Source organism: Pogonomyrmex barbatus, unplaced genomic scaffold (genome assembly GCF_055798465.1).
Source record: "Pogonomyrmex barbatus isolate J1 unplaced genomic scaffold, ASM5579846v1 scaffold5, whole genome shotgun sequence".
NCBI lineage: Eukaryota > Metazoa > Arthropoda > Insecta > Hymenoptera > Formicidae > Pogonomyrmex > Pogonomyrmex barbatus.
The window spans coordinates 12,129,292-12,156,312 of record NW_028297149.1 but is presented as its reverse complement, the minus strand read 5'-3'; the positions used below and the strand labels follow the sequence as shown (position 1 = coordinate 12,156,312).

The following is a 27,021-nucleotide window of genomic DNA, read 5'->3' as shown; positions in this document are numbered from 1 at the left end:
AAAAAATCGTATCCGGATATCTCGTTAAAATGAAGGGAAAACATTTTTGATAAGCGGATTCTCGTGAGTATGTCACGGGATTTTACTTTTCGGACTTGTTTCGGTTTAAATCATGGTTGTGTGCTTGAATTCGCACTATTTTTATTCGAAAACTTCCGTAGGCCATATCTTTGCTCCGGAACAATATTCAATCGCGTGCATATCGATCGGTTCTCGTTTGTTTTTCTTATTTCGCGTATATATATATATATCTAAAAAAATTTGAGAGCCTCCTCCCGTTCCTACATTCCACCAGAGTAGAATTTTCCTGACAGATCTCGATAGGATTGTACTCTCGAGACACGTACGTTTGCGTTCACTGCCATGTAAATGCCACGAACAGTAAAGAGTAGAAGTTAATTAAAAAACAGATTAATAATTTTTTATTGCTATTAACAAGTTTCAACATATTATATTTTTAAATTGAAAACCTTTAATTTCAAACGAATATATTATATTTTATAAAGCGTTAAATATTTTAAATGTTTAACGTTTTCCGATTTAATTATAGCTTTAAAACAAGATCGATTAATAATAGTTAGTCTGCAATTACTCGACTTATATTTTGTAACGTTGAATTTGTGTAACGTGTCATGTAACGAATGAATGAATGAATTTTATCTGTTGCGCATATGTCAAGAAAGTACAATCCAACTTATTTCTTGCATGTATTCGCATTTCATTCCCTCACAGCATATAATTTATCGGATATTCGGAAACAATTTCACGGGTTCACTTTCAAATTTTAAAACACCATATACGACACAAGAAAATTTATCCATCAGTGTCACGCGAATGAATATTTCTCACTTGTAATTGACGCGTTGGTACGTCAGTGAAGATATGATAAATTAATTTATATATATATATATATATACCAAAATAAAAATGTCTGGTTTTACGATGTCGAATTTTCAAAATTTTGCTTGCGACATCTATATCATTTAGCAATGCTGCAATTTTGGATGCATTTTCCATTACATAAACTCGCGTGACCCTGTATTTTACGCGGCTGATGGCGTTGAAATAAATTCATCAAAATAAACGAAAGTAAATCGACGCCATTCTCCGCTTTTCACGCTTTCATCATTCGAATACACGTACATGCATACGTCCGCACAAATCAGAGGTGGGTCCGTATCCCGTGTCTCTTTCCCATAGATAAAGACACCGTAAAGGCAAAGCACCAAAAATATACATCGAACAGCTGCGTGAGAAGTGATTGAACATTGTTGTTTTGTGCCCCAGTAGCCGATGCTCACAAATCCATAACACACGTAGACGAATGTGACGTGCGCACGCGTATTGTAACAGAAATGCAAATGAAGGAATGCACCATATATAATTGGATTACAAACACCATAGACCAAGCGCAACTTTCTTCGAGCGTAACTTTCGTATTCATCGTATCATTTAGTCACGGAAATGTGATCATTGCGTTTATATCCGTTATAAATTAATTGTACGCACGGCTTACCGGATGTTATGTGCTTAGTCAAATGAAGAATTGAAAAATGACGATTGGAGAACGCGAGCGCGAGCGCGCGCATCCATTTATGTAATACATTTACGAAAAATAGTTTGCGCAGCTTTTCGCAAAGTTGAGCAAACTATGAATAAAGCACGAGTAATTGTAACGCTGTAAACACCATATACAACACACGAGTACAACATTAATAACGACAACTTTCGATAAATATTCGATTTATTTAATAAAGCTCGAACGCTAACAAGGGTGATGACAAAAAAATTTTTTTTAAATTGAGAGTGTACAATCTTGCTTAAACATTTTATATACTTCAAGAGAGCTATATATTGGTTTTAGATTACAATTATATATCAGATTAAAAATTATATATCATCATCAGTCTGTGATAATTTTAATAATTTTTTTATTCCAAGTCTTATTCTTATTATTTACTCTTAGTCTTATTATTTAAGTAAGTCCGAGTACAATACCAATTATTATTTCAAAAGTAAGAAAAAAAGAGAAGACGAAGATTGCCCTGGTTTATCCAGCAGATCCCGTTTCTTTGTATTCACAAATCGAGCCTAAAATTCACTTCAGATTTCGTCTCTTTAATCATTCACGCATTGGTCTCGCGCTTTTTGTTACATCGCTATTTTGTACCTCTTCTTGCCTACACTTTCTCTTCGGAAATAATTCACTAGTACGTGCAATCATGATACACGAATCAGTCTCGAATCGATAGATACGTATCATACGTGCCGCAAAGTAATAGTCTACCACTATCTGCAACCGCCGTCTACCATTATCATAAGTTTCCTTATTAACGTAATGCATCCCTTTTTAGCGATTACCGCACAGGCGAGCCTTTTTAACCGTAGGACGAGCAAGATCGATATATTATAATTAGACGATGCTTCCTCACAATACGATTTAGTACGAAGGAAAATATAATTGCCAATTACTTTATTCGATAGACGTAGCGTTGCAAACTTTAACGCGTTACTCGTGTCACGTGTGTCTCTTGTATCATATGTGTAGTACATTGAAAAAGATGGATTTGTAGAATAGATGACGTAGCGATAGCGCTGCGACAAATTAATCTTGAACGGCTAAGTATTGTCTATCATGACGTTTCCTATGCATTACATCTGATCTCCTATTCAACTTTTTAAATTCCAATTTTGCCATGTTGATGATCGAACGATCATAATAGCAGGGAAATTTTGCAAAGGGGAGGGAGGGAGGGAGGGAGAAAAAGGAATAGCCTTCCAAGATTAATAATACATAAGTAGTAATAGAGAGTGAAAATATTTCAGCGTGTCTCAAATCTCGGTATATAAACGAATTATAAGCATATAACGTATAACTAATAGTAATTCATTTGTATTTGTATTATTGTTACTATTGTTGTCATTGTTGATATGATGTAAAATTTAATTATATGTATATACGGAGGATTTCTTCATAAATTAGACAAGCCGAAGGGGTTGTAATTTCTTATAACGTAAGTTTGCTACGCGCGATCACAGCGATTTTCATATATTGTGGATATTGTCACGTATAATACTTTGTCACATTAATCTCGATGTTTATCTATTCTCTTCTATTATAACTTATTTATTCTTGTTCATTCCGACTTTTCAACGGTCGGTTACCACCAAGTCGCTCCGGCTCCGGTCGCTGCTTTTGCTCGCATTTTTTTTCAACATGTTTGCCTTTTATCTTTTAGAGTCGTAATTAGCATAGGAAGACTTTTAACTCTCTTTCTCGTCGTTATATCTTTTCGCGATTCACAATTACGCCTTGATGACCGAACGAAAGACGCTCGTTTTCGGTTCGCTCCTTTTTGGTTAAGCTATTTAAGAATTATATTTCTAGCGATCGTAATATGTGAGTTTGCTGTAATTGTAAGTATAACGAATCGACAACGAGCGGTTTTATTCGGATTGACAGCTTCTCTTGGCTTATATAAATAATATAATCGTAATTGAATACTTGTATTTCTGTTTCTTTGCGTTTTTTCATACGCTTACCACGACGTCAGTCATAAACTTATTCCATTTCATATATCGAATATGTCGAATTAGCAGCGTAAAAGAGAAAGCTCTGATTGTGAAATTCTTCAGAAGCTTTTTAGACAACGTATCACGATCATCATTTCCGCACGCATTTCAGATCTCATCTCAGCACATTTGTATTTCCTTATGCCCGCACACATCTCGGTGTTGTCATTTATGAAATATTTTACATTTCTCCTTGTTTGCTGCCACGTTTCGATTTATGTATTGCAAAGTCTTTGACCGATTGGCTCCGATTTCGTGTTCTGATTTTACCGTGTGAAGAGCGAGATCGAACAAGGATGTGACGAACAAATTCGCTTGTCGTCAGCAAAGATAGGGGCTCGTCAAATCAATTTTGTTGTCTGAATTACGTAAACGCGGAGAAAAAGATAATTGCTTAGGCGAAACATGTAGACAGGCACTTGGTCTTGAATTTGCTCGAGTTTTTTAATTTCGAAAATTTCAGAGACGAAGGCAGTGGCACAAATTCACGTGGCAGTGACGATGCTAAAAATTGTCATTTGAACAAGCTTTACAGAGGGAGAAGTACAATCGAGTGTGTTTCATCGTACGATCGTATTTAATAACGCAAGCTATCGAATAAGCGAGAATAAAATTATTAATTTTATTATTGAATCTCAATATTGTGGGTTATCGCACGTTTACTTAAAACTTGGATTATTCTTAGTAGCTTAAAAGTAGTAGCTTAAAAGAATTCCAGGAAATGAAAAATTACATATTATTTGAATTGATATTATTCAAATAATATTGTATTATTTATCGTATAAGTTTCTCATCAAAATTAAGTTCTGTGCGCGCCGATCAGGATGAAATTGATGTCGGTGACAAATAATCGGGGGATAAACAACAGAAGCTCGGAATTGCGTTCGAGTTTCGCTCTATGTACTTTTCTCCACATGCACCACATGTTTGAGAAACGCTATCGTACCGCGATCGTTTTCTCAAATGATCTCTTCACGACTCCTCCTTCGGACTCCTTGCATCTCAACACATCTATACGCCCCCACTTACATATCTAGATTGTTGTTGCTACATCAAATTTGAAATCACACACACACACACACACACACACACACACACACACACACACACACACACACACACACTCGCATATATATATATATATATACTAAAGCACACGCATACATGAAACATTGCTCTTTGCCGTCGTCACACGTCTCGACTCTCGATGTTTAACCCAGTGTTATGGATTTATGAACACAAATCCGTTATATCTGTTCGTTTCTCCTTTCTGGCACTTGTCTCGCTATCCCCGTCTCTTTACTTTTGTCTCACTCTTTCTCTCCCTCTCCCCCGCCCCCTTTGTCGCTCGCTGTATTCGCTAGATCTGCCGATTGGATCATTTACTCTCACAAAATAGCCGATTGGGAATCGATCCTATTCCTCCTTCTCTTCCTTCTCTCAACTGCTTTTCTTTTCGTCTGTTGATCCGCTTCTCGCATGCTTCCTGCTTACCGCTTGTTCGCCATCGTACGGCTTTTTGCAGTCTCGAACTGAATATCGAGAAGATCGTGATAAGAAGAGGGAAGAAGAAAATCGTTATTTTGCTCTGATATAAGCGAAATAGTTACGATGAAAAATTTCTTTTAATACTTTTTTTGAGAATTTATTTATTGTCAAATGCGCAAATGTCAAATGCGCGAATTTCGTGTACGATTCTATCATTCTATCAATTTCGAATAATCGTCATATTATGAATTATACGAATATTGCATATAAATTTTATTGATTGATTAAACGCGCAGGTAAATCGAAAAGATTTGACAAAGTATTACTTTTAAAAAGTTGCGAAGGAACATTTTTGGAAAACGTTTTATCTTGCACTGTTTATAAGAATAAAACTTATTTCCGTGATATCAAAGAATTAAAATTATTATTTAGAATTGAAAACTTATAAATTCAAGTAGTTTATTAAAAAGAATTATTTTTTACAGAAAGATTACAATTATCAGGAAGATACATCTAGAATGTATGTACTTCTTTATCAACTGATCAATTCGATCGATTGATCAAATATCGCAACGGAAGTGTTAAAACCGTACGATCGGCACGATCTGCACGCATTATAATCGCTCTCTGTTTTTTTTTCACCTCTCTACTACTCGAGATACGATCGATACGTATTTTTGTCGACGTATGCACATTTTTATTGCCAAATGCACTTTCCAGCATTAATTATCCCCAATTATCAATAGATTATATTCTGTCTGATGACTGTTTCTTTTCGATATATATTTCGGTAACGGCACCGCACGTCCTCGTAGCTCAAATAAATGAAGGAAAAAAATCGATATTTGAATCATGATTATTGCGATCATTTTCGTCAGTCACAATTAGTATTCGATATTTTTATGACCCTCGTCGTATATACGTCGTTATCAAGCGTTCAGCGCGGCTTAGATGGCCGTGGCTCCGTGCAAAAAGAGAGATCGATTGCCGTCAATTTGCGCGATTAATACTTGAGATAAAATAATGTACTTTACTGTACTTTACGAGTACTTTACGAGGGAATTTTATTTGTTATTATATGATAATTTTTCGCAAGTAATTAAATTTACAAGTCGATAATTGTAAGGAATAAGAGTGTGACTCTATCTATCTTTTATTTATCTCTCTATCTAACTTTTACTTATGAAAGATTGCTAACGTAATAAAAAAAGGGTCACATGTAGAGTGTATTAATATATTATATTGTCGTACGCGAACCTTTCATTAGAGAGATTTAAAATAATTCCTGCGGGGAATACCTTGTCATGAAATTCCTGTACGAAAGCATAAAAGTGTATCATCGAAAGTTTGGTTCCGAATTCGAATAGAAATCTCTTTGGAATCGTCTCCTGGCGATTTCATTTTCAATTTTTTATTGTCGAAATATTAGTGATCTTACATAATCTCGACGACACCAGATTCAAATTTATTTTGATACTATCTATAGCAAACGTTAATTCATAATATGTATAAATAGTTATTATGATATATTAAATTATTATAGCGATATTTATCATTTATTAATTATATCATTTTGTTTATATCCATCTATATATATATATATATATATATATATATATATATATATGCTTACTAATTAGTATTATTAATAACATTAAATATACAATAAAACATTAATTTCGATAGAATCCGGCCATTCTTACGTTAAGAATCCGAAATTTATCAATAAAATGAATAAAAGAAAAATCCTTATATTCTATAAGACAAATACATTGCAAGAAAGTGAAGCTAATTTCAACATTTTGCTTCTAAATTTATCATCTCTATTATTATTTATCATTGACCTGCTCTGCATAATTGATTTTATTTACCTATTTTCTCCTTATTTCATTTGTCAAATATCTATCTTATATTAACATAAATTTATAATATCGATTATCAAATAAATTCTTTATTAAATTCTTTATTCTTCTGATAAAAAAAAAATTACTTTTAAGCGTGATGTGCTTTTGAAAGAAATTTTATAAAATTGATAACGAAACTTTTTATATCGTTTATTATTTATTTTTAGACTTCACTTTCTTCTAATGTACTTTCTTTTGATAATAAAGCGATATTGTCCATTTATGTGTTAATCTTCTAAGACAAATCGAAGAAAATAAGCTTATTAGCTTCTCATTATGCGACGTGGCTTTATCGATATTTCGTATGAGCGTTAGCTGTTATGATATCAATTATTGTATATTCGTATACTGTATACGTGATGTATATGTATATGTTGTACAGAGGATAAGAAGGGCGGCGTCGACCGGAGCAGCACGGTCATTGCTAAAGAACCCGAAGGTAAAGCCAATTCTAAGGACTGAGAAATGTTTTGACGTTTCAACGTCTTTTCTTTTGTGTATTATATTTTTAACTTGCGTATGTGCGTACGCGCGCGCGGTTGTGGGGGGCGCTTGTATTTTGTGGTGTGTGTGTGTGTGTGTGTGTGTGTGTGTGTGTGTGTGTGTGTGTGTGTGTGTGTGTGTGTGTGTGTGTGTGTGTGTGTGTGTCGGGCGCGCGTGTATATACACATACGTATCGTACATTACTTTGTGAACGTTCCACAATCAAACTGGCCTCTCCCAATCCGTGTTTTTAACATTTAGTTAAACAAGAAATATTTCAATTATACATAATTTGTCTACGTCTATGTGAAGGCAAATCTAAAAATATATGATATATATCAAAATATAAAATATAACATAAGTCATCAATGCATCGATATTTTGCGTGATATTATAATTATATTGTTAGTACAATTTTACTGTGTATTTTATATTTTGTTTATTGCAATTTATATAATGTTGTATGTTTGTGAAATTTTTTGTGCTTTTAACAAAACGAACGCAATCGGCATATTAATAATAACACGTATCGCGAGTGAATAGAGTTTTTTTTTTGTACAGATAATTTTTTTGTACTCTTACGATATATTTCGTGTTTCATGAAATCGATACGGCACTTTGTCCAAGCGAACATGTGGATAGATAATCTCACGTTGTCGTGGCTGATGACATGTTTGTGAATAACTACCGATAGAGTCATATACGTAAATCCGAAGTGCATGAAACGAGAATTATTTTTATTTCACAGAGAGACAAAGTTTTATACGCTCTCGTTTTGTACGAATTTTCTTTGTATGGAATAGTTTTCGAGAATCTTAATCTGATGTAAATTTATCTAACCGCAGCATTTAATCAAAAATTAATTGCAACTAATGACAATCGCAAGATATCATGGTAATGCTTTGCAAAATTATGATCGTAACAAATGGAATTTAGATTCAGCGTTCCGCGTTCCTGCTGATTTACATTGTATGAAAATTATATACATAAAGTTAATTATTTATTACATTAATGTCATTTGGAGAATTATCAATTATTTGTACAAGTACTTGAAACTAATTACCTATTAAGACAGTTAAAATGCATACTATCCACCTGCACATATAATGCAATTTTTAATTGCATATTATGATTAAAATCCTTTTATAACTTTTGAGTGTAACCACCAACTCTTGAGAGACACAGGATAAGATATATTCTTTCCCGTAAGCATGCGACATCGCGCCTGTTATATTTAAAATTTAGAAACGACTTACATGATCGCTTGGATTCTCCCCGGTAAAAGTCAAGCGTCAATAGATTATCGCATCGTAATCTTTTTAATCAAAAAGCAGCTTTAGTCAATAAATAAGGTGATCTTTCGAGCATATGCGATGTTGCAAATTTTGAATCTTTTTTTTTTACAAAGAGCTCCGATTCGTCTCCAATGATCTATGGTATTATTTCCTCACGTCCGCAAACACGACCAGCGTTAGCTTTCGACGCGTTCGCGTCATTGACGATGTTTATCCGAACCACAAAATATTGCCGGGAAAAGGATAATCAGAGTATATCGTCACGATTGGGAGAGAGCCAATTTCATGAGTGGCTCCGTGCCCGAGTTTCGAGCTTTTGCACTCTTTCTGTTGCCGCTTTTGCGAAACTGAACAGCGGATTTACCGTCTCTCCTTTCGTCTTGCCCGATTAACATTTCGGATAACTTTGTCTCTCTTTTCCATTTTATCCACGAGTTTTATACACGAGTTCTAATCAATCTAAAATTAATCCCGTATAGTACAGACCACCAGAGAGGATCCTCCTGAAGTCCCATTTTGATTGTCGCTTCACGACAGCAAAACTGCTTCTCGTAGCTAATGCAACGGCAGCTAGAGATTAGATTGTCTGATGAATTATTGTGATTGACATTAATCAAACTGATCGTCGAATCCTGTAATTACGTAGCATTACGTAGGAACGACGTATCCTTCGACGAATCACCGTGTGTTTAGATGTCCGTATCTAATTAGATCACGATGGCTATTAATTTATTGTCTCTCCCCGTTACTAACACGACGCCTAATTCTCCTAATTACCACTTGTTATAATTACATCATTGATTAATATATAGTAAGACGAAAGTGATTACGCTTGCGTAAAAAGTGATATCGGATCAACTCACTTTCTTTACAATACATTTAGAATACATTTTTACAAATAGATATTTTAGCGCAATATGAATCATAAACACGTAGATACTTTCTATAGAAAATAGAAAAGTAAGAGAACATAATATATTCTTAATTTTATTTTCATCATTCTTACATTTTTGTAGTTATAAATTATTCGTAATTAAATTTGAATTTTTTATTTTTTCCGTTAGAAGAATTTTATACGTGTGATGCAATAGAATAAAGTTATATCGTAATAATTGTAATGTAATTTATAATCGCAATTGAAAAGAAATTGAAACAATTGGAGCAAAATAATAAATTGAAATAACAAATTGATCAGCTAATAATCGTGAATAATTATCCTTTGTATAATCGAGCATATATAATCGAGTCGCTGCTGTCAAATTATAACCATCTCATAATAATGATATAAAAGAGTAATGCTATAATGATAATTAGAAAATTATAATGAAATTTCAACTAATTAACGTAGGAAACTTGATGAGTTCTGAACTTAGACACGGCATAATTTAAGCCTACGTATCATAATTAATCACGCAGTTGAAAAAAGCTGCACTGGAATATAACTATATATTTTTATCCTCGATACGCGATAACATTTAACCTTTCTCATTTTGATCAAAATGTAGGAAAAAATTAATATATCGTTTGATATTAGAGCACAAATATTTCCAGAATGTACACACAATGATATTATGATTTTTTTCGCACTATGTCACAAATCTACGCTGAATTATGTAATCCTTTCTTGCACAAAATGAATTATTACTTCCAATTATTTCACATTTCGCAAACACGAAATTATGTGTTGAAATTTTATTTCAATAAGAAACATTTTTTTTTTTTGACAATTGTATCATGTGTATATATTACATGTGTACGCATATACACATTGTTTCTTTTTTTTTTTAATTTTTTTTTTTTTTATTTTATTTTCTTCTTATCAAGTGAACGAATTTCTCTGCGGAAAACGCCGTGACTTCACTCTGCCTCGCGCGTGCTTGAAACGTACTGTCAACAAAAATACCTGGCTGCTTGGTGTTACATGAAAATAGATCGGCAGCGGTTCAAGACGCCGTCATATGTTCGGCCTACCTTCGGCGAGTGAGTTAAGTCGCGCACGACAGACTCGTTTTCTTCATTTTAGATTTCGCAGTGTCCAGCTACTTTATAAATTTTTCAGTGCTACGAGAGGGATTTACTCCTTTTTCTCTTCGCAAAACGACAGTTTTTATATATTTGGTACCGTTTGTACCGTTATTCTGATAATGTCGTGTAGATATCGCGCGTGATTTCGTGGAAACGCCTTTCCAGAACACCTTCGCGATGTCTGCTAATGACACACCCAGCTCGTCCAAGTACACGGAGAATTACGGTGAGTTTTTAAAAATTTTGATTCTTCGACATTTTATTCGTATTTCCATCTCGCACGATTACACTTCACCTTCGTGTTAGCATTTGGTTGATATCGGATAATCGACGGTACTTACAATACCTCCTCGGTGTAAATGCGCGTTGCCAGAATTTGTTCTGGAATAATGCGATAAATGTCCAGTTTTGCAAACAAATTTTATTCATTTCTTACAACAATAAGAATATATAAAAAACGTATATAATTTTAATATAATCACGATAACTTTACCGTGATTTTAAGAGTGTTTAGTGTACACGAATTCTTTATTCGCAAACTTTTTTATTAATTTTTTATCAAATTGATCTTTCGCTTGTTAGAAAAAGTTGGAAGATTTAATTTTAAATATCTTTAGGCGCGTCCTCGAATTAAACTGTCTCAAAGTCTTGTTGAAAATAAATTTATGCTTAAAAGCTTCTCAAGCTGAAATCATGGATTATCGATCTTTCAACAGCTTCAGAAACTCGTTGCCGATTCTGCTCTTCTCGTTAAACTTGCAAACTGTCTATGACAATGTTTTACATGTAAAACGAGCTTCCGTTGCGATTAACTATGCGCTACGCTATAGTCAAATCGACGATTACATATACGAAAACGCATTTCTATTTCAAGAATAAACCTTGTCTAGAATTCACGAACGAAAATTGAACGCGTGATCACATTCTTGTTCCTCACATACAAGATCTTTAATATACGTAAATTATTGACGGCGTCTATTTTCCTCCCTCTCTTTTTATAATCTGTAATATTAATGATCCCGATCAAATAATATTAGACTTCTCTTTTACGCTTCGAACACACTTTTCACAAACTAATCTTCTGTTAACATTGAAATTTTTGTTTTGAACTAATGCTTCTCTCTATTCTTCCAAAGAATATTCCTGAAAAGTAACACGAACGTACTCTCGTCACGATATTTATAAATGTTGCTCGATAACGTTGTATTAACTCTCGATTAACATGAATCGCCTTAAATCCAACGTCGCTTCGCGATTTCGAACATTTTGTGGAAATTTTAAACGCACTCTTCGCGTCGACCGATACTTGAGGTTTGCTTTTTATATAACGCTTCTTCGATATCTTTTCCTTTATTCTTGATATTGCAAATAAATTATGTCGCGCTGCGACAACAACAATCGTCTTGAAAAATCCGTTTGATGCCTTTTGCGCTTTGTGATTATTGTTATCGTTTTTCATCCATGTTATTGTTGATCGGTGCGTTGCACCTCGCGAAAGAAAAGAATCCCCCTCCGGAACAAAAGCTCTTGGCTCGTCCAAAGGTACACCCCCGAGCAGCCCCGCGACAATGTCCGCGTTCTCCAAGGCGGTCGGTGCGGCCACAACGAGCATGGCGAACAACAAGCAGGCGCCGAACCAGGCCCAGTCCCAGACCCAGCCTCAGATTCAAAGTACAGTCAACCCCCTTGGAATTGCCGCGGTTCTTCTTCAAGGGGCCCAAGGTAAACTCAGGGATTTAGACCTGACTGAAATTAGATCGCGAATGGTGTTTTCGAACTTTAGTTATCGATCCTTTGCGGCCCTACATTCTTAAATAATTCTCGAAGTATTTCGAGATTAATATCCATCATGATTATATTTCTAAACTTTAAAAAAAAAAAACTTTATAAAAAATTTTATAAATTTAAGAAAAAATTAAAATTTACAAAAATATCAGAATTATTTTTCTTGCATTAAAAGCTATGAGTTTAAGGACAAAACTCTTATCCCATTTATAGATTTTGAGTTCAATTTAATAGCTAGTAATATCGTCCTTGAATTGAGGAGAAAGTACGATAAGTGATCTTTCATCGATTAATTCGCGAAAGCGTCGGATTCATCCAATTTATTGCGATAGATTATGTCGAACCGATGACGATTTCGAACATGTATTAACAAAGACGAAACATGGAATACGACTTTTGTGGGATATGTATTTTTGTTAAAAATATTGAATATTTGATTTTCGAAGAATACTTTTCGAAATGTCTCATGATCAAAATATGTTTCTGTTATCGTCGAACTGATGGTTTAATTTTTTCGAATGTAAAATTTTTAAACTGATTATTCTTTCATTCCATTGCGAGAAATGCGAGATATTCTCTTATTATGGAGAAATTTGATTTGTCAATCGATTTGTCGATGTGAAATAATAATGATTCGAAATAATGATGTGCTTGAAGAGATGACGAGTATATCGAAATATACAAATTGCTACATTATATTAAATAAAATGATATGATCGATATGATAGTAGATACTTACAACATTCTTTTATTTTATTAAGGAATTATTCCACAACGAAAAATATTTTTCAACATGGATTGTTTAGAATTGTTTAGTAATTAAGAAATATTTGTTATATTGAATGGAAAGAAACTAAAAGAATATAAATAATAATTACAGTTGGTAGATTGGATAACAATACCGTACAATGTTACATATAATATTATAAGCATGCACGCACGCACGCTCGCACGCACGCACGTACGCACGCACGCACGCACGTACGCACGCACGCATGCACACACACACACACACACACACACACACACGCGCGCGCGCGCGCGCGCGCGCGCAGGAATCGAAGATGCGAAATGCGTCAATCATGATTTATTTGAATTTTTCGAGACATATAAGCATAAATGAAAAGTTTTTTGACAAATCGCGAAAAACTTTCGCGGATTTGTTTCGCAATAATTGTCGTTTAATCTTTCTCTCTCTCTCTCTCTCTCTCTCTCTCTCTCTCTCTCTCTCTTTCTCCTTCTCCCTTTTTCCATCCTTCTCTTGCTTCTTCCTCATTTCTTCTTCACTCGTTCTTTTTCTTTATCTCTGCTTACTCGCAGGACAAGAAATAACCACGTATTTAGAAAGAAGATAATAAAGTACAATAAAGAGCGGTTTTATCGACGAATTGGTAAGGTCCACCACAGCCGGAGAAGTCATTTCTGCTTCCACGCTTTACCGAGATTCTTTGTAGAGAGCTGCATATATAGACCGTTACACACATATGTGTATATATATACACGTGTTCATACTGCACGCGACGCACAATAATAATTCTTAATAAAACTAGGACAAGACAAGAATCGATTTAGTCAGTTTTTTTTTTTTTTAAGAGAGAGCACCATTACAATTTTTTATAAAGAAATTTTTCTTTTTTTTTTATGTGATATATGATAAATATTTGTGAAATTTATTAGAATAATACATTCCCCGTCTTGCTTATCTACCACTTTTCTTTTGATGCTTCGCAACTTTACGCCTTCTCACGCTTTTTAGTTTTATCTGATGGCTTGTCTATTCTTTCATGCGTACTATATATTCATATTCGCATATTCACATGTATTGAGCGATTTTTTTAGGTTTTATGTATATACCAATTTAACTGGACGATTGAGCAGTAATTTGATCAGTAATTTTCTCTTATTTTTTTTAAGCTTTTCTCTCTGTTGAACAGAACATACACGGTTATAAAATACAATTCGCGATTCGCATTTGACATCTCGCTCTTTCGATGATGTATCTTGCAATGACTCTTTGCTTTGCCGCTCTTTCATCGAATCTTTATTCTTTATGGATTTGATCCTCAAGAATAGGCGACGACGCAATGATCGATCGTATTTTACACCATCTCACTAGCGCTATGCTCGTTCTTGTTGAATTCTACAAATGAAATGAGTTCGAATTCGGACGGTCGAGTAGAAACAGACGAGCAACGAAGAATAAAATAAATAAATTGTGAAAAAACTGATTAAAATTAAAATTTTTTTATTTACATATATTATTCAAAGTATATTTTATTTATTAGTGTAATAATTTCTTTAGTTTTATAGTTGCTTTTATGTATGTATGTATGTATGTATGTATATACAGGATAATTCAAAATAACTCACATGTCCAAGAGACATATTTCTAATCGTATTCTGAGACAACTTTTTCTTTGATAAAAATTTGTTTTGTTTGTTTGTTAGTTTTTAAGTTGTAAAGAGAAATAGTTATAGGTCGGATACAGAAAGTAAGCAGAGGCGGTACAATTAATCACCGTTACACGCGGGTATTTACGCGAGGCGCCTATCGCGATCAGCTGACACAAAATAGAGAGAGTACACGCATACATACTTGTGCATACTTATGTATAAATACATTATGAAAACAAGGATTTGTTGAAAGACGGCAAGTATAGGTCAAGCCGATCATTGTCGGTCATGACGCAACGAGACGCAATGCAACGCAACGCAACGCCACGCCACGCGACGCGACGCGACGCGACGCGATACGATACGACACGTGAAGGCTTCTTTAACGTTGACATTAGTTTGTGTTTGGTTGGTTGATTGCATGACTAGCTGGCAGCACAGGAGGCAGTAGCAGCAGCGGTAGCAGCAACAACAGCCAGACCAGTCAGGCCAGCGCGTCTTCATCGTCGCCGACCAGCGTCAGCTACCAGGTCAACGGCAACAACGGGCCGAAGGCATCGCGACATCAGGAATCCTCGGCCACCGGTCTGTAGCACGAAAGTCTGGCCTCAAGTCTCCTAATATCATTCCCGTCTCTTCACATCTCTCTCTATACTCTCCTCTTTTTCCTAGAGGGTGGAACTAACCAAATTATTCTTTATTTCACTCTCAATTGGTATTAATTATGCGTCGACTTTGTCAAAGCATCAATTTTGAGAGTCTTTCGAGAGTCTTCAGAAATTGAAGGATATTTTAGGCACGTATTTACGAAAAGAGTACAACTATTTTAAAAGTTTTTCATATATTATTATTGTATATTTGTCGCTTGATTCTTTTCAATTCTTTATCTAATTTATGAAAATATTGGGGATTACGATCGCGCGTAAGGATATTTATGGGACGACTAGACAAAAGTATCGCCCGAAAATCACGTGTTTATTTGTGCCGTCTATAAATAAACTCGGTATTAATGCTCGGCATTAATTTACGAGAACAATTCGATTACATCCGCAAAACGAACGATAAACAAAATGGACAATAAATGTGCAAAAATAATGAGATCAATTACAATAACCGACTCGTTTGAACATCGATTCCAACTTACGATGGCTGCGATGGTCGTTGAAACAATATTATAGTAAACGCAAATATCGAGTATATTCATAATATGCGATCAATATAAATTCTTGAAAAGTCTTGATGAGTAAAATTGAATGGGCTCGAGAGTAATTTTTACTTGCGCGTATCTTTCATTCTTTCTGATCTACTTACGTTCGAAATCTACTTCATTGCTTTCAAATTTAATGAAATCTCACGTTATATGGTGGAAGGTACAATTGGAAAATTAACAAACGAAGATTATAACAGAATTTGTTTTCTATTTTATACATATAACCAATCATTTGTTAGTCATTAATATTAAACGGAAAATATTAACGACATATCCAATGCCACGCGATAATTTATTTCTTTATTGGGAGAAGCTTGAGCTCTTTATCATAACCGCGTATTTCTTCATTATATTATTAGAAAAAAAGACAAGAGCCCAAAAAAATGTAACTCAAATCGCATCGAGAGATCTTCGAGTATGCGAAGTCAATGCGCATAAATTTAGGTTCTTTCCGCCTTCTATCCTCTTTTCTCACAATTGTGATTTATCCCGATTGCCGTTGAGCCGATACCTCGCAAGCGCGATTTAATCCAATGGAGAAGCTTCTTCGTCTTCAAGGATATTATCCGACGGGACGTTACCTTGACCGGCATTATGTCAAGTAGTTGCCGCCTGCACGAATCAGGCAATTGACGTTAATACGATTATATCAACAATTGATACCTAAATAGCGTTCTCGATGAGATTAACGTTTCGAATGCATGAGACAAAGACGTTCGATCGGTCTTTTCAAATATCGTGAATTATAAACGGAGCGAAAATGGAAAATGGAATTGGAATTCGGACTAAATCCCACGAGGTTGAGACAAAAGTGGATATTCTCGTCGGATATAACATACCCCGGAATAGTAAAATTCAATAGAACCATCGATTTGCAAGGATTTGATATCGCATTCGATTTACATAAAATTCTCTTTTATTTAAATGCAACTCTTTATTTAAACATTGTCCTTTTTTTTTAAGTCATAAATTTACATATATGTATACGTACGTGTACGTTACGTTCGGCTTATCTCTAATCATTTAATTATCTCTGCAAGTATGATTATTGACGAAGCTTCGAGTTATCGAGCCTTCTCCTTCAATACCCCTTCCCCTTCTCTCTCCCTCGTCCCGCGGGATTATTGCGCAATGGCGTTGCGTTACCAGTTTATTTCTGTCTCTTTGTGTCTCTGTGTGTTTCCGCATGCTGCACGTACGCTTTCGCATACCGCCTTGCGATCGCGCACGTTTCTGTGTGTGTGTGTGTATGTGCACCTGCATGCACCTATTCTGCAAAAAAAAAAAACCATGCAGAGTTGAAAGCGCAACGGATGGGCTACGTCCTGAACGAGGATCCCGAAGACGGTAAGGGAACCATCGATACCCGTAAACTTGGGATAAACGCGAGGGAGAGCGGCACGCAGCAACCATCGTGCTGGAGCCTCACATCTTGCGGTTTGCTGTGAAATCTACGTGTAGATGTGTAACCTATGCGTCTCGCCACGTGCTTGACTCACCTCTTTCACTTATTTTAACACTGGGAAATACGATAAACAAAAAAAGGAAAGCTAAGCTAGGTACTTGGATCGTGTATCGTAAACGAAAGGTAGTTTTAGTAAGACTAAGATTTAAATGATCTAGAAAAGTGACGTGTTTAAATAAATAAAAAGTTGCTGCAACAATATAATTTTGTCTTTTAATTAATAAAATATTATTGTTTGAAACTATTGTGAAAACTTTTTTATATGACGAACTAAACTTTTTTGAAAGAAAAGAAAAAAGTCAAGGTTTATAATGTCATATTTTGCCATTTGTCATCTACCTCACGGAGATGGAGTTTGATCCTTTTTTCTAATTTTTTGCAATTTCGTTGCATATGGAATTTTGTAAGAACACGAAATATTGAAAAAAAAAAAAACAACAAATATCTGCCCTTTAAGAAACTTAAATAACGAGAAAATTAAGAGATAAAATTAAGAGATAATTAAAACTAACTAGTAACTAGTAATTTCATAGATTAGATTTTAGAGTTTTATAATTTTCAGATATGTAGATCTGGCGGATACATTAATCATAGATTGTCATTCATTATGTTAATGAATGAATCGAATTCCATATTCCGTTGATTATCCATCCGTTTCGTATCATCCATCATATTGTACGTTCATGTAACGCTGTCTCTGTGTGTCGTAAGCAAGTAGTAAGTAACGGAGATTGTCCATACCGCGTTTGCACATACGTTTACCTTGTCTACTTGACTCGGTATTATTTGTCATCGCATTTATCCCTTTCGTTATGTAGATCGTTCATTGTCGGCCGAAATAAAGTTTCAGAAACGTAAGATTAATTCTTATTACGATGATATTTCGATATTCACGTCGTTATTTAAAACTGTCGAAAAACTGTCGAAAAACTTGGATCGGATATTTACACCTATTTATACTTATATTGAATAAATATATATCTCGCGATATTTCTTATATGACAATTAAATTTATCATCCAAGTGTATGATTATATACTTGGATAATTGCAAAGCATGGCAATTGGCAGGCTCGCCTTTCGGTGACCTCGATAAACGCGTGCTGTATACGCCGTTAACGCTATTCCATATTCTACGTGTAGCAAGTTGGAGCGAGCAAACTTGCTCACTCGATGCTCCAATGTTCGTTGAAAGCGGAGCTGAATATCGCGGCGAATATCAAAATCGAATTTTCTAGCCGTGAGCCAATCAAAGTGGTTAGGATCTCTTGGCATGCGTCGTTCATCAGCGTTGATCGAAATCTCTCGCCCACTTGCCTTCGTAATTCCGTCGATCGATCATCTTTTGTATCTTAAATTTATGCTCGCATGCGCGCACAACCGTTTAACGACGAAACGTGTCGCGTAGCGAGTCATAATGGAGAGGACAGGAGGATCCGTCCGGTTTCAAATGTCGCGCCGCATGTAGAAAAATAAGACGAACGAGACGAAGAATGACGAGAAACAATGAATATATGGAAAATGTATTTATTTGCATTTATTTATACAACACGTACTCTCATCATATGCACGTGCTGTACGTATGATGAAAGTGCCAACATTGAACAGCGATAATACCTAAGCAAAACTCGATGCGATACGAGTCTTGCACGACTTTATTGCGTGACTGGACAATGGAAACGGAAAACCACGGTTTGCCTGCAGGAGGAAGATGAGAAAACGAATAACGATAAAAGCTCTCAGGGGAGACGGTTAATCCTCTTAGATGATATCGTACGTGAGGATTAAGCTAATAACTTTTACATTTCGATAAAATTAAAAATCAAGAGGCATATGCTAGGTTTTTGTCAACATTATGCGCCGTTATGTACCGTTCATGCAGATTATTATTTGTATCGGTTCAATTCTTCGATATATATGACTGGGATAAATTCCCTTACGTGATAGGAAATGGATTATCGTATTATGTGAATTATATTAAATTACGTTGCTAGATTAAATGTATAAATGTATTAACAGTTAGCGAGATTCTTCACATATTATTTAAATGGAAACGGAAATTTAAAAATCTGAAGCAATTTGACACGACGAACGAAGCTTAATCCTCTTTATGTTTGTACAGCAGCTTGAGTATTGTTTTGAAAATTATTTTGGCTTTGGCCCATTTTTTAATACGAAAGGGATATATATTGCTTGTAGACATAAGAATCGTGTGTCCTATCAAGACCTGCAGCCAGCTCTCAACCAACTCCCAGTGCTCAGGTAAAGTGCGAGATTACGTAAGCGATCAATCGATGAATCGACGAAGGAAAATCAAGTCGAAACGAATCGAGGAACTATTCGTCCTCTTCGACTCGTCAGTTTCTTCCTTCTTCATTTCCTTCTTCATTTCCTTACGCGAAATAAAACATATTGTAGAAAAAAAGCAGAACTGAAGCTAAATGAATTGAAGTTTAATTTTTTTTCGAGATTTCTTCTTTATATGTATGCCATTTTTAATATAATTAAGCATTACGAGCATTATTTATTTACTTTAATAAATTCCCGAGTGCTTTGGTTCTTTTTTATCGCAATGTGTTTTGCTCTCTTCAGATATGTTACTGATTTCATTATATGCTATTTGCAATATCGATGTACCGTCTGTCGCAATTTTTATATAATTTATTATATTTCCTGTAATGTGATATTAACAAAAAATTAAGAGAAAGCGATAGTAGTAGATAGTTTGCTAAATATGTAACGACTCTTGCGAGAATTCAGTATTATCATTTTTCGGTACTTGATACGAAAAAGTTAATTGCTCCTAACTTCGATCGATCGTTTATACACATACATTTTTGATTACACATACACACACACACACACACACACACACACACACACACACACACACACATGCACACATATATATATCTCAGAATCAGCGATATTAAGAAATTTTTAATTATCGAAAATATTTTCATCGAGCGAATTTCATAATCCCACATCTACGCTATATGATCCAAAATGCTTGCCAAGTATTAAATGAGGAAAGTTTGTGATATTTCCATATAATCCACATAATTGCTGTTGCGTAATTATAATATAAAGAGCTACAGGAAGAGGGAGGAAGGGAGGGAGAGGGAGAGAGAGAGAGAGAGAGAGAGAGAGAGCATGCGCGCGAGCGAGCGCGCACACGTGTGTGTGTGTGTGTGTGTGTGTGTGTGTGTGTGTGTGTTTAATACAACGGGAAATATCTCAAAAACGGATCGATCGAAGATCAGGAGTATTAGCTCGGTAATTGAATATTCAAGATGCGGTAAAGTTTAATTAGTTAGGCTAGAGAAAAGATAATAGTAAAACTGGCAACAAAACTGGCGATTGTGGTGGTGGTAGCGGTTAACCTTAAAAACGTTTAATAGCGATTTATCGTTAAAATGATATTTTTCAATTTATTTTGATTGCGAAATTAATTTTTACTATGACATCTCTTGTGTCATTAACTTTAACGTGATCGTGTTTACGAATATAAACCGGCAAAATGTTGGTTAAGAATCGCGCTTCTCAAAATTCAATCGTTATTTCCGATTATTTAAGTAAATATAGGTAATGTGACAGTAGTTCCAAAAATAATATACTGAATCGTACATCGATTTGTCTTAAAATGTCCTAAAATCTAAAATTTCTCTCCTCTCTTTCTCTCTCTCTCTCTCTCTCTCTCTCTCTCTCTCTCTCTCTCTCAAAGTCGGAAATTGATCGCGTTGATAATTACAATTGCAAAGATGTGGAATAATAGAAATACTATTTCGCAATCTGCGAACGATTTCGAAGTTTTCTCGTGGAACTATACTTGGTCTGTTGAAGCGGCATCTAAGGAATGATCACAATTTCCGTGTATACAATTGCTGGTCTATGACGTAAGTAATATTGACGTGATGCACCGTGAGCGTTAGATTAAACGGTATAGATCATAAATATCAATCTATTCGAAAGCTATATAATTTTTAATTTGGACGTAATATTATTTTCTATGAAAACATGATTTGGAATAAATACGACGACAGGAAAATTTTTTGTTTGATTAGAGCAAGAGTAATCCAAGGATCGGCCGCTCGTTCGTAGAGATAATCGTAGAGGCAAACACACGTTTAGGCGCACGTTTCCATCGAGTTGTACCGCGTGAAATATTCCATGAAATATGAGAAGAGTACGTACAAACGCGATCGAAAAGTCAGACGGTTCATTGCGTAAGATAAGCGCATGGATGCGCTTGTTGGATGAATGAAGCGACAAAGGGACAAAATGAGCCTGAGGAAAAGGCCGCGTTGGAGAGAATGGCAGAAACGCCTGCGAGACAGGCGCTACGCCGCTCAATCGCCAATTTGGCAATTCGAGTTACTCGGATCTCACCACTCAGTCACGAAACGTGAAACGACCATTGAATTAGACGCGATTCGTGCGTTCGTGATTTCACTCAATGTACTCACTAGTGCCGAGTGGGAAAGGGTCGCTCGTATCAGAGATTAGACAAATTTCGAATTCTCATTATGGGAGAATCTTACGTTTTAATCATATCTTAATCATTTGTATCTTTTATATCGTGTATAATTCGTTATCTTAACGTACGTTGTATTATTGCCATTACTGCTATAATCAGTTGATTAATATAAGATAACTTTCCAAGAGCTCGTAGATATATTCGTAAAGTTATTTAATTGTTAATTATTACAATTATTTATCTTCTTTTACATATAACATAATCGTCTTTAATCAATCAAAATGTGAAAACGAGAATCCGAATCGAAATGCCTATCTCGAGTTCATCCCCGTTATTCCAATTGGTTATTCCAATTGCAATTTTGGAAATTGCTCGTCGAATGCCTATCAATAATAATCGATCAATCGGTATGATGCTGTACGATGGTCTTTGATTGAACTCGCGACTGTGACTCGACAAGGAAAGATTAATTACTAATTACTTACGCAAGTGTGCTTATCGCACTTCCGCGCACCGGGGGCCGCAATGGTGTATAGGGTTTTAGGTAGAAAAGGACGAAATGAGTATAAAGTGCATGCGACTGTGCTTGTGCCGTAAAATGTAAGTCGGTAAGCCCAAGGTGGCCCGTACCGGTCGCCTCGACGCGAACCGATTGATTCATTGATTTGTTGACGATTGCAGCACGCCGACAGGAAATCATAAAGATGACCGAGCAATTGATCGAAAGCATCAACACTGGAGACTTCGAGGCGTATACGTAAGTATGAGTAACGGTATGTCTCTTTATTCAGAGAGAGAGAGAGAGAGAGAGAGAGAGAGAGAGAGAGAGAGAGAGACAAAACAAACAAGCCATTCCGTACGCGATAGAAAATTACCGAATAACTTTACGATATGTAGATCAGATATGTTAACTTTCTCGCGTCGATCAAAGTTCATTTTTCAAATTACTTAAAGAATGCTCGCTCATTGTCAGATAAAAGGAAATACGCGAGAGATTTCGAATAATTTATGTATAAAGTTTTTCATTAAAAGAACGTTATTCAGCCTTTTACGACGAATAAAATGTCGATATCGATATTTTGAGATATCTTCGGTTTACATTTTATATTTAAGCGAAGCATTTTATTATTCGCATTTGATCGATACTTAAAATCAGATTTGCCCGGTACTAACTTGATGGAAATAGCCAATTCCTCCCGATAATACGTGTATATGAAGATTGGCTAATGTTATTAAACAAATGTAAACAAATGTTTGACGAGAGGAAACATTGAAGTTAAATGCAACAAATAACATTACTTAAGATTTTACTTACTTAACTAAATTTAAATTTAAAAATTATCATTATTACAACATAAGCTGCGATAATCTCTTTTCCTATTTGCAGGAAGATCTGTGATCCACACCTGACCGCGTTCGAGCCGGAAGCTCTAGGTAATTTAGTCGAGGGAATGGATTTTCACAAATTTTACTTTGATAATGGTAATTACGACTCTTACATTTGCATCATCCTTGATTTTTGCGCGCGCGCGCTTGTCATTCGCCGTATTTAACGAGTTTAACGAGTAGTAATAGCAGGTTTTAACGGCATGCGATTGATCTAGTTGATCTAGCTGACGTTTATGTTGTAAGTTCACATTTGTCATTTACAGAGTCGATGACAAGCTATATCGCGCGTATCGTAAGACTCGGAGAAAATTTTGCAATTTTCGAAATGAAACTTTCTCATCCCTTTGTCATAGTTGAGCTTGTCATTTCGAAATTTAGCGAGCGTGTACGAAATATCATCAGCGTATTGCTTATGACTCATTTCTCACTTTGCTCAGTTCATTTATAAAGGATTCCAATAGAAATATCATAACTCTGTACTGTACGCGTTCTATACAAATTATTATTGTTCATTGCTATATCTAGACAGATTTATTTTTGAAAAGTGGAAATGTCTACTTCCGAATTTACATTATTCAATTTGATTATGGATAAAAATATTAAATGGATTCTATTTATGAAATACTTCAATATGAACGCATTTGTATTTTTATCATTTTTGTTATTGTGCAAAATTGATAATTGGTATCCGATTCGCGCGAAGCGACAAAAGTTGCTCCATCACGCAAACAAGTCTCGCACTATTCAACTCGACGTTTATTCATTCAGGGTCATTCTCTAAATGGTATAATGCTAGTGAAATCGGTTGATAGATGTGCACGCATGTTCGTTGGCACGGAATGTCGCACTATATCGTTAAAATTAATATTAATTCAGCTTCTCACTGCACTTCCTTCTAATTTATCGACTAACAGATTAATAGAGCTAAGCGGAGTACCATGTCTACTATGAAATCGCCGAGGAAATTCTTTAGAGATTTTATTCGTACGCGCGTGCGTTTAACTGTGTCACGAGATGTTGTTCTTTAAGAAACATTGCCATAGAAAACATTAAATTTAAATCATTTATGTATAGGTAAAGATTTGTAGATAAAACATATTTTAATATGTATTTAATTAGATACATCACAGTTTCCAAAATTTTTTCATTTTCTTTCATTTTCTTTCTTTATATTACCTTTGAGACTTTTAAAGCCAGAATCTTGAATGGTTTAAAGAGATTATATTTATTCTTATTATTTAGTATTAGTTAAAGCACTAAAAAATTTTACGCAAGTGCTAAGTGCTAAAAATTAATAACGAGAAGATATATGTTCTATGGAATCAAATCTTTATTTTCTACGATCTTATAATGGAAATTTGAGTTTCGAAAATGAATAGGATAAAATGTCTCGTATCGTAAGGAATAAATCGGACGATTTTTCATGAAAAATTAAAAAAAAATATCCGTATAGAGGAAACTCTGTATAATGTTGCACTCACCATAGGCTACAATTTTACCTCTCTTTCCCCCCTCCTCTCTTCTTCCTTTTTTTCTTTCCTCCTCTTTTCTTTTCTCTTTCTTTTTCTTTTATTTCTTTTTCTTTTTTTGTAATATCTTATTTTGCGCATTGTGAGAAGCTTTCACGCCATTAATAAGTCACGCGACTAACTTTTCATTTTGTTTCTCTTCAATATCCTAAGCAGTCCTGGGGAAAAATTGTAAGGCTGTCAATACGACGATTCTGAATCCTCATGTCCATCTGCTCGGCGAGGACGCTGCTTGCATCGCGTACGTCAGGCTGACGCAGTACATGGACAAGTGAGTAGTACGAATATCTAAAAAATAATAAACTAAGCCTGTAGTAATAAGATAAGTCTGTTATAAGTTTGCCTTAAAAGATAAAACAAGTGAATTTGTCCAATCCAAATTTGGATACGCATTTGTATTAAATGAAAATTCAATACATACTTTTATAGTTTTCAATTTTCGTGGTTTGGATGGACTCTTTGTTTTATATTTGTGAGGAGAAAATAATTTTCTTTGCGATTTCTCATATAAATCGTCAGATTCCGTTTTGTCACGTGTTGTTGTATTTGTCAATTTTTTCTAAACTCGTCATTAAACGTAAGGATTTTTCCATACGATACGTTCTTAGCTATAAGCTTATAATTTATAATACAGTTGAAATTTTGTGTTAACTCGCACATTTCTTTTACTCTCAGACAAGGCGTAGCGCATACTCAACAAAGCGAAGAGAGCCGCGTATGGCACAAGAGGGACAACAAGTGGCAGAATGTGCATTTCCATCGAAGCGCGGTAACGGGCCCATCTCCGTTCTCCTTCAACCACAAATAAATCGGCCAAGAGGACTGGTCTTGTCGCCGTCGCTGCCGCTCTCGATGAACGCTCCTTCGAATATGCGACAAAGCGCGAATGAATTAACGAACGTTAGGAATACGGAGCACAATGTATTCGGGCAGCCTCATGTAACACGTATATATACACACACACACGAAACACGTACACATAAAGGCGGGATTACAAGGAGAATAGGCAACGATATAACGCGGCATTTGAAACCGAGAACGGTACACATGTATACAAGACACATTTACATATATACACTTAAAGGTAGTATCAAGCGCGACAAAAACCAAACCCGCAAGATATGGCGTAACCGCGCCGGCATGTATTACTCGCTCCAGTACCTGCTCAGCGTACTTACTACCTATATTTACGCGTGCACCGCGCCACGTGTGCCTCAGAGCGTCGACGAGGAAACCACGCGCGCGAAATCAATGAGCGATCATCGGAAGCGCGAGAAAAGAGAGCAGGGTTGATCGGTCGATCGGTTGTTTGACGAATACCGAGGTAGATGTATTCTTATCCATCCTCGGCTAACGAACGGGATCGCAACAATGAGAAAGAGAGAGAGAGAGAGAGAGAGAGAGAGAGAGAGGGAGGAAGGGAGGAGCAGGAGAGAGAGCCCGAGGGGGAGGGGGGGAGGGATTTCGCTGTACTTCCGCTGTATTTCCAATTATTCGTCTCGACGACATCTTAATGTCGTCTATTTTCGTTTTGCGTTTTACGATGAAACTTTTTCCTTCGGTTCTCGAAAATGAGACTGATGTCGAGCGAGATCAACAACATACAACATCGGAAGAGTCGATCCTCTGAATAGAGTTATGACATCGGGACATCACGTATCAAAGAGATAATGGAAAATCAAGTGAGTGCGATCAAGCCCATGTCGATATCGGACAACGTCGCATCGACGATTATACAGCTGATGAAATAAATCCAAGCGTCGTTGAATATATCAAAGCTCACAAGCGAAGAAGTTTATCGAAAAAGTTGAAAAGCTTGATATATAGGCTAATAAAACGTATATAAACGTTAATACACAGAGCCCCGGACAAGATGAATCTTTTGCGCACTTTGCAATCGACTCATGAAAAGAATATATATTGAATATATATTTCGATGAAACATCGTTATGATATTTCTACGAGTGGGAAAGGAATGTTGATGACACAGTCGAGTCGCCAAAGAC

At 35.5% G+C, this 27,021-nt stretch overlaps 1 protein-coding gene across 25 annotated transcripts in view; it reads left to right on the top strand.

Annotated features, from left to right (window-relative positions):
• Nucleotides 1–27,021, top strand: part of CaMKII (Calcium/calmodulin-dependent protein kinase II) — a 116,744-nt gene that overhangs the window by 77,250 nt on the left and 12,473 nt on the right. For 4 of the 25 annotated variants that reach the window (XM_089081837.1, XM_089081836.1, XM_011648525.2 and 1 more), the window contains 5 exons: nt 15,377–15,532; nt 22,779–22,854; nt 23,485–23,579; nt 25,169–25,286; nt 25,691–27,021. The exon at nt 25,691–27,021 is cut by the window's right edge and continues 6,093 nt beyond it. In XM_089081837.1, the coding sequence (XP_088937963.1) occupies nt 15,377–15,532; nt 22,779–22,854; nt 23,485–23,579; nt 25,169–25,286; nt 25,691–25,823 (578 nt within the window). In that variant the 3' untranslated portion in view covers nt 25,824–27,021. Of the gene's footprint in view, nt 1–7,347; nt 7,405–12,310; nt 12,491–15,376; nt 15,533–17,453; nt 17,505–19,819; nt 19,883–22,778; nt 22,855–23,484; nt 23,580–25,168; nt 25,287–25,690 lie in introns of all 25 variants that reach the window. The other 21 variants (XM_011648516.3, XM_011648514.3, XM_089081833.1 and 18 more) reach the window with 15 other exon arrangements.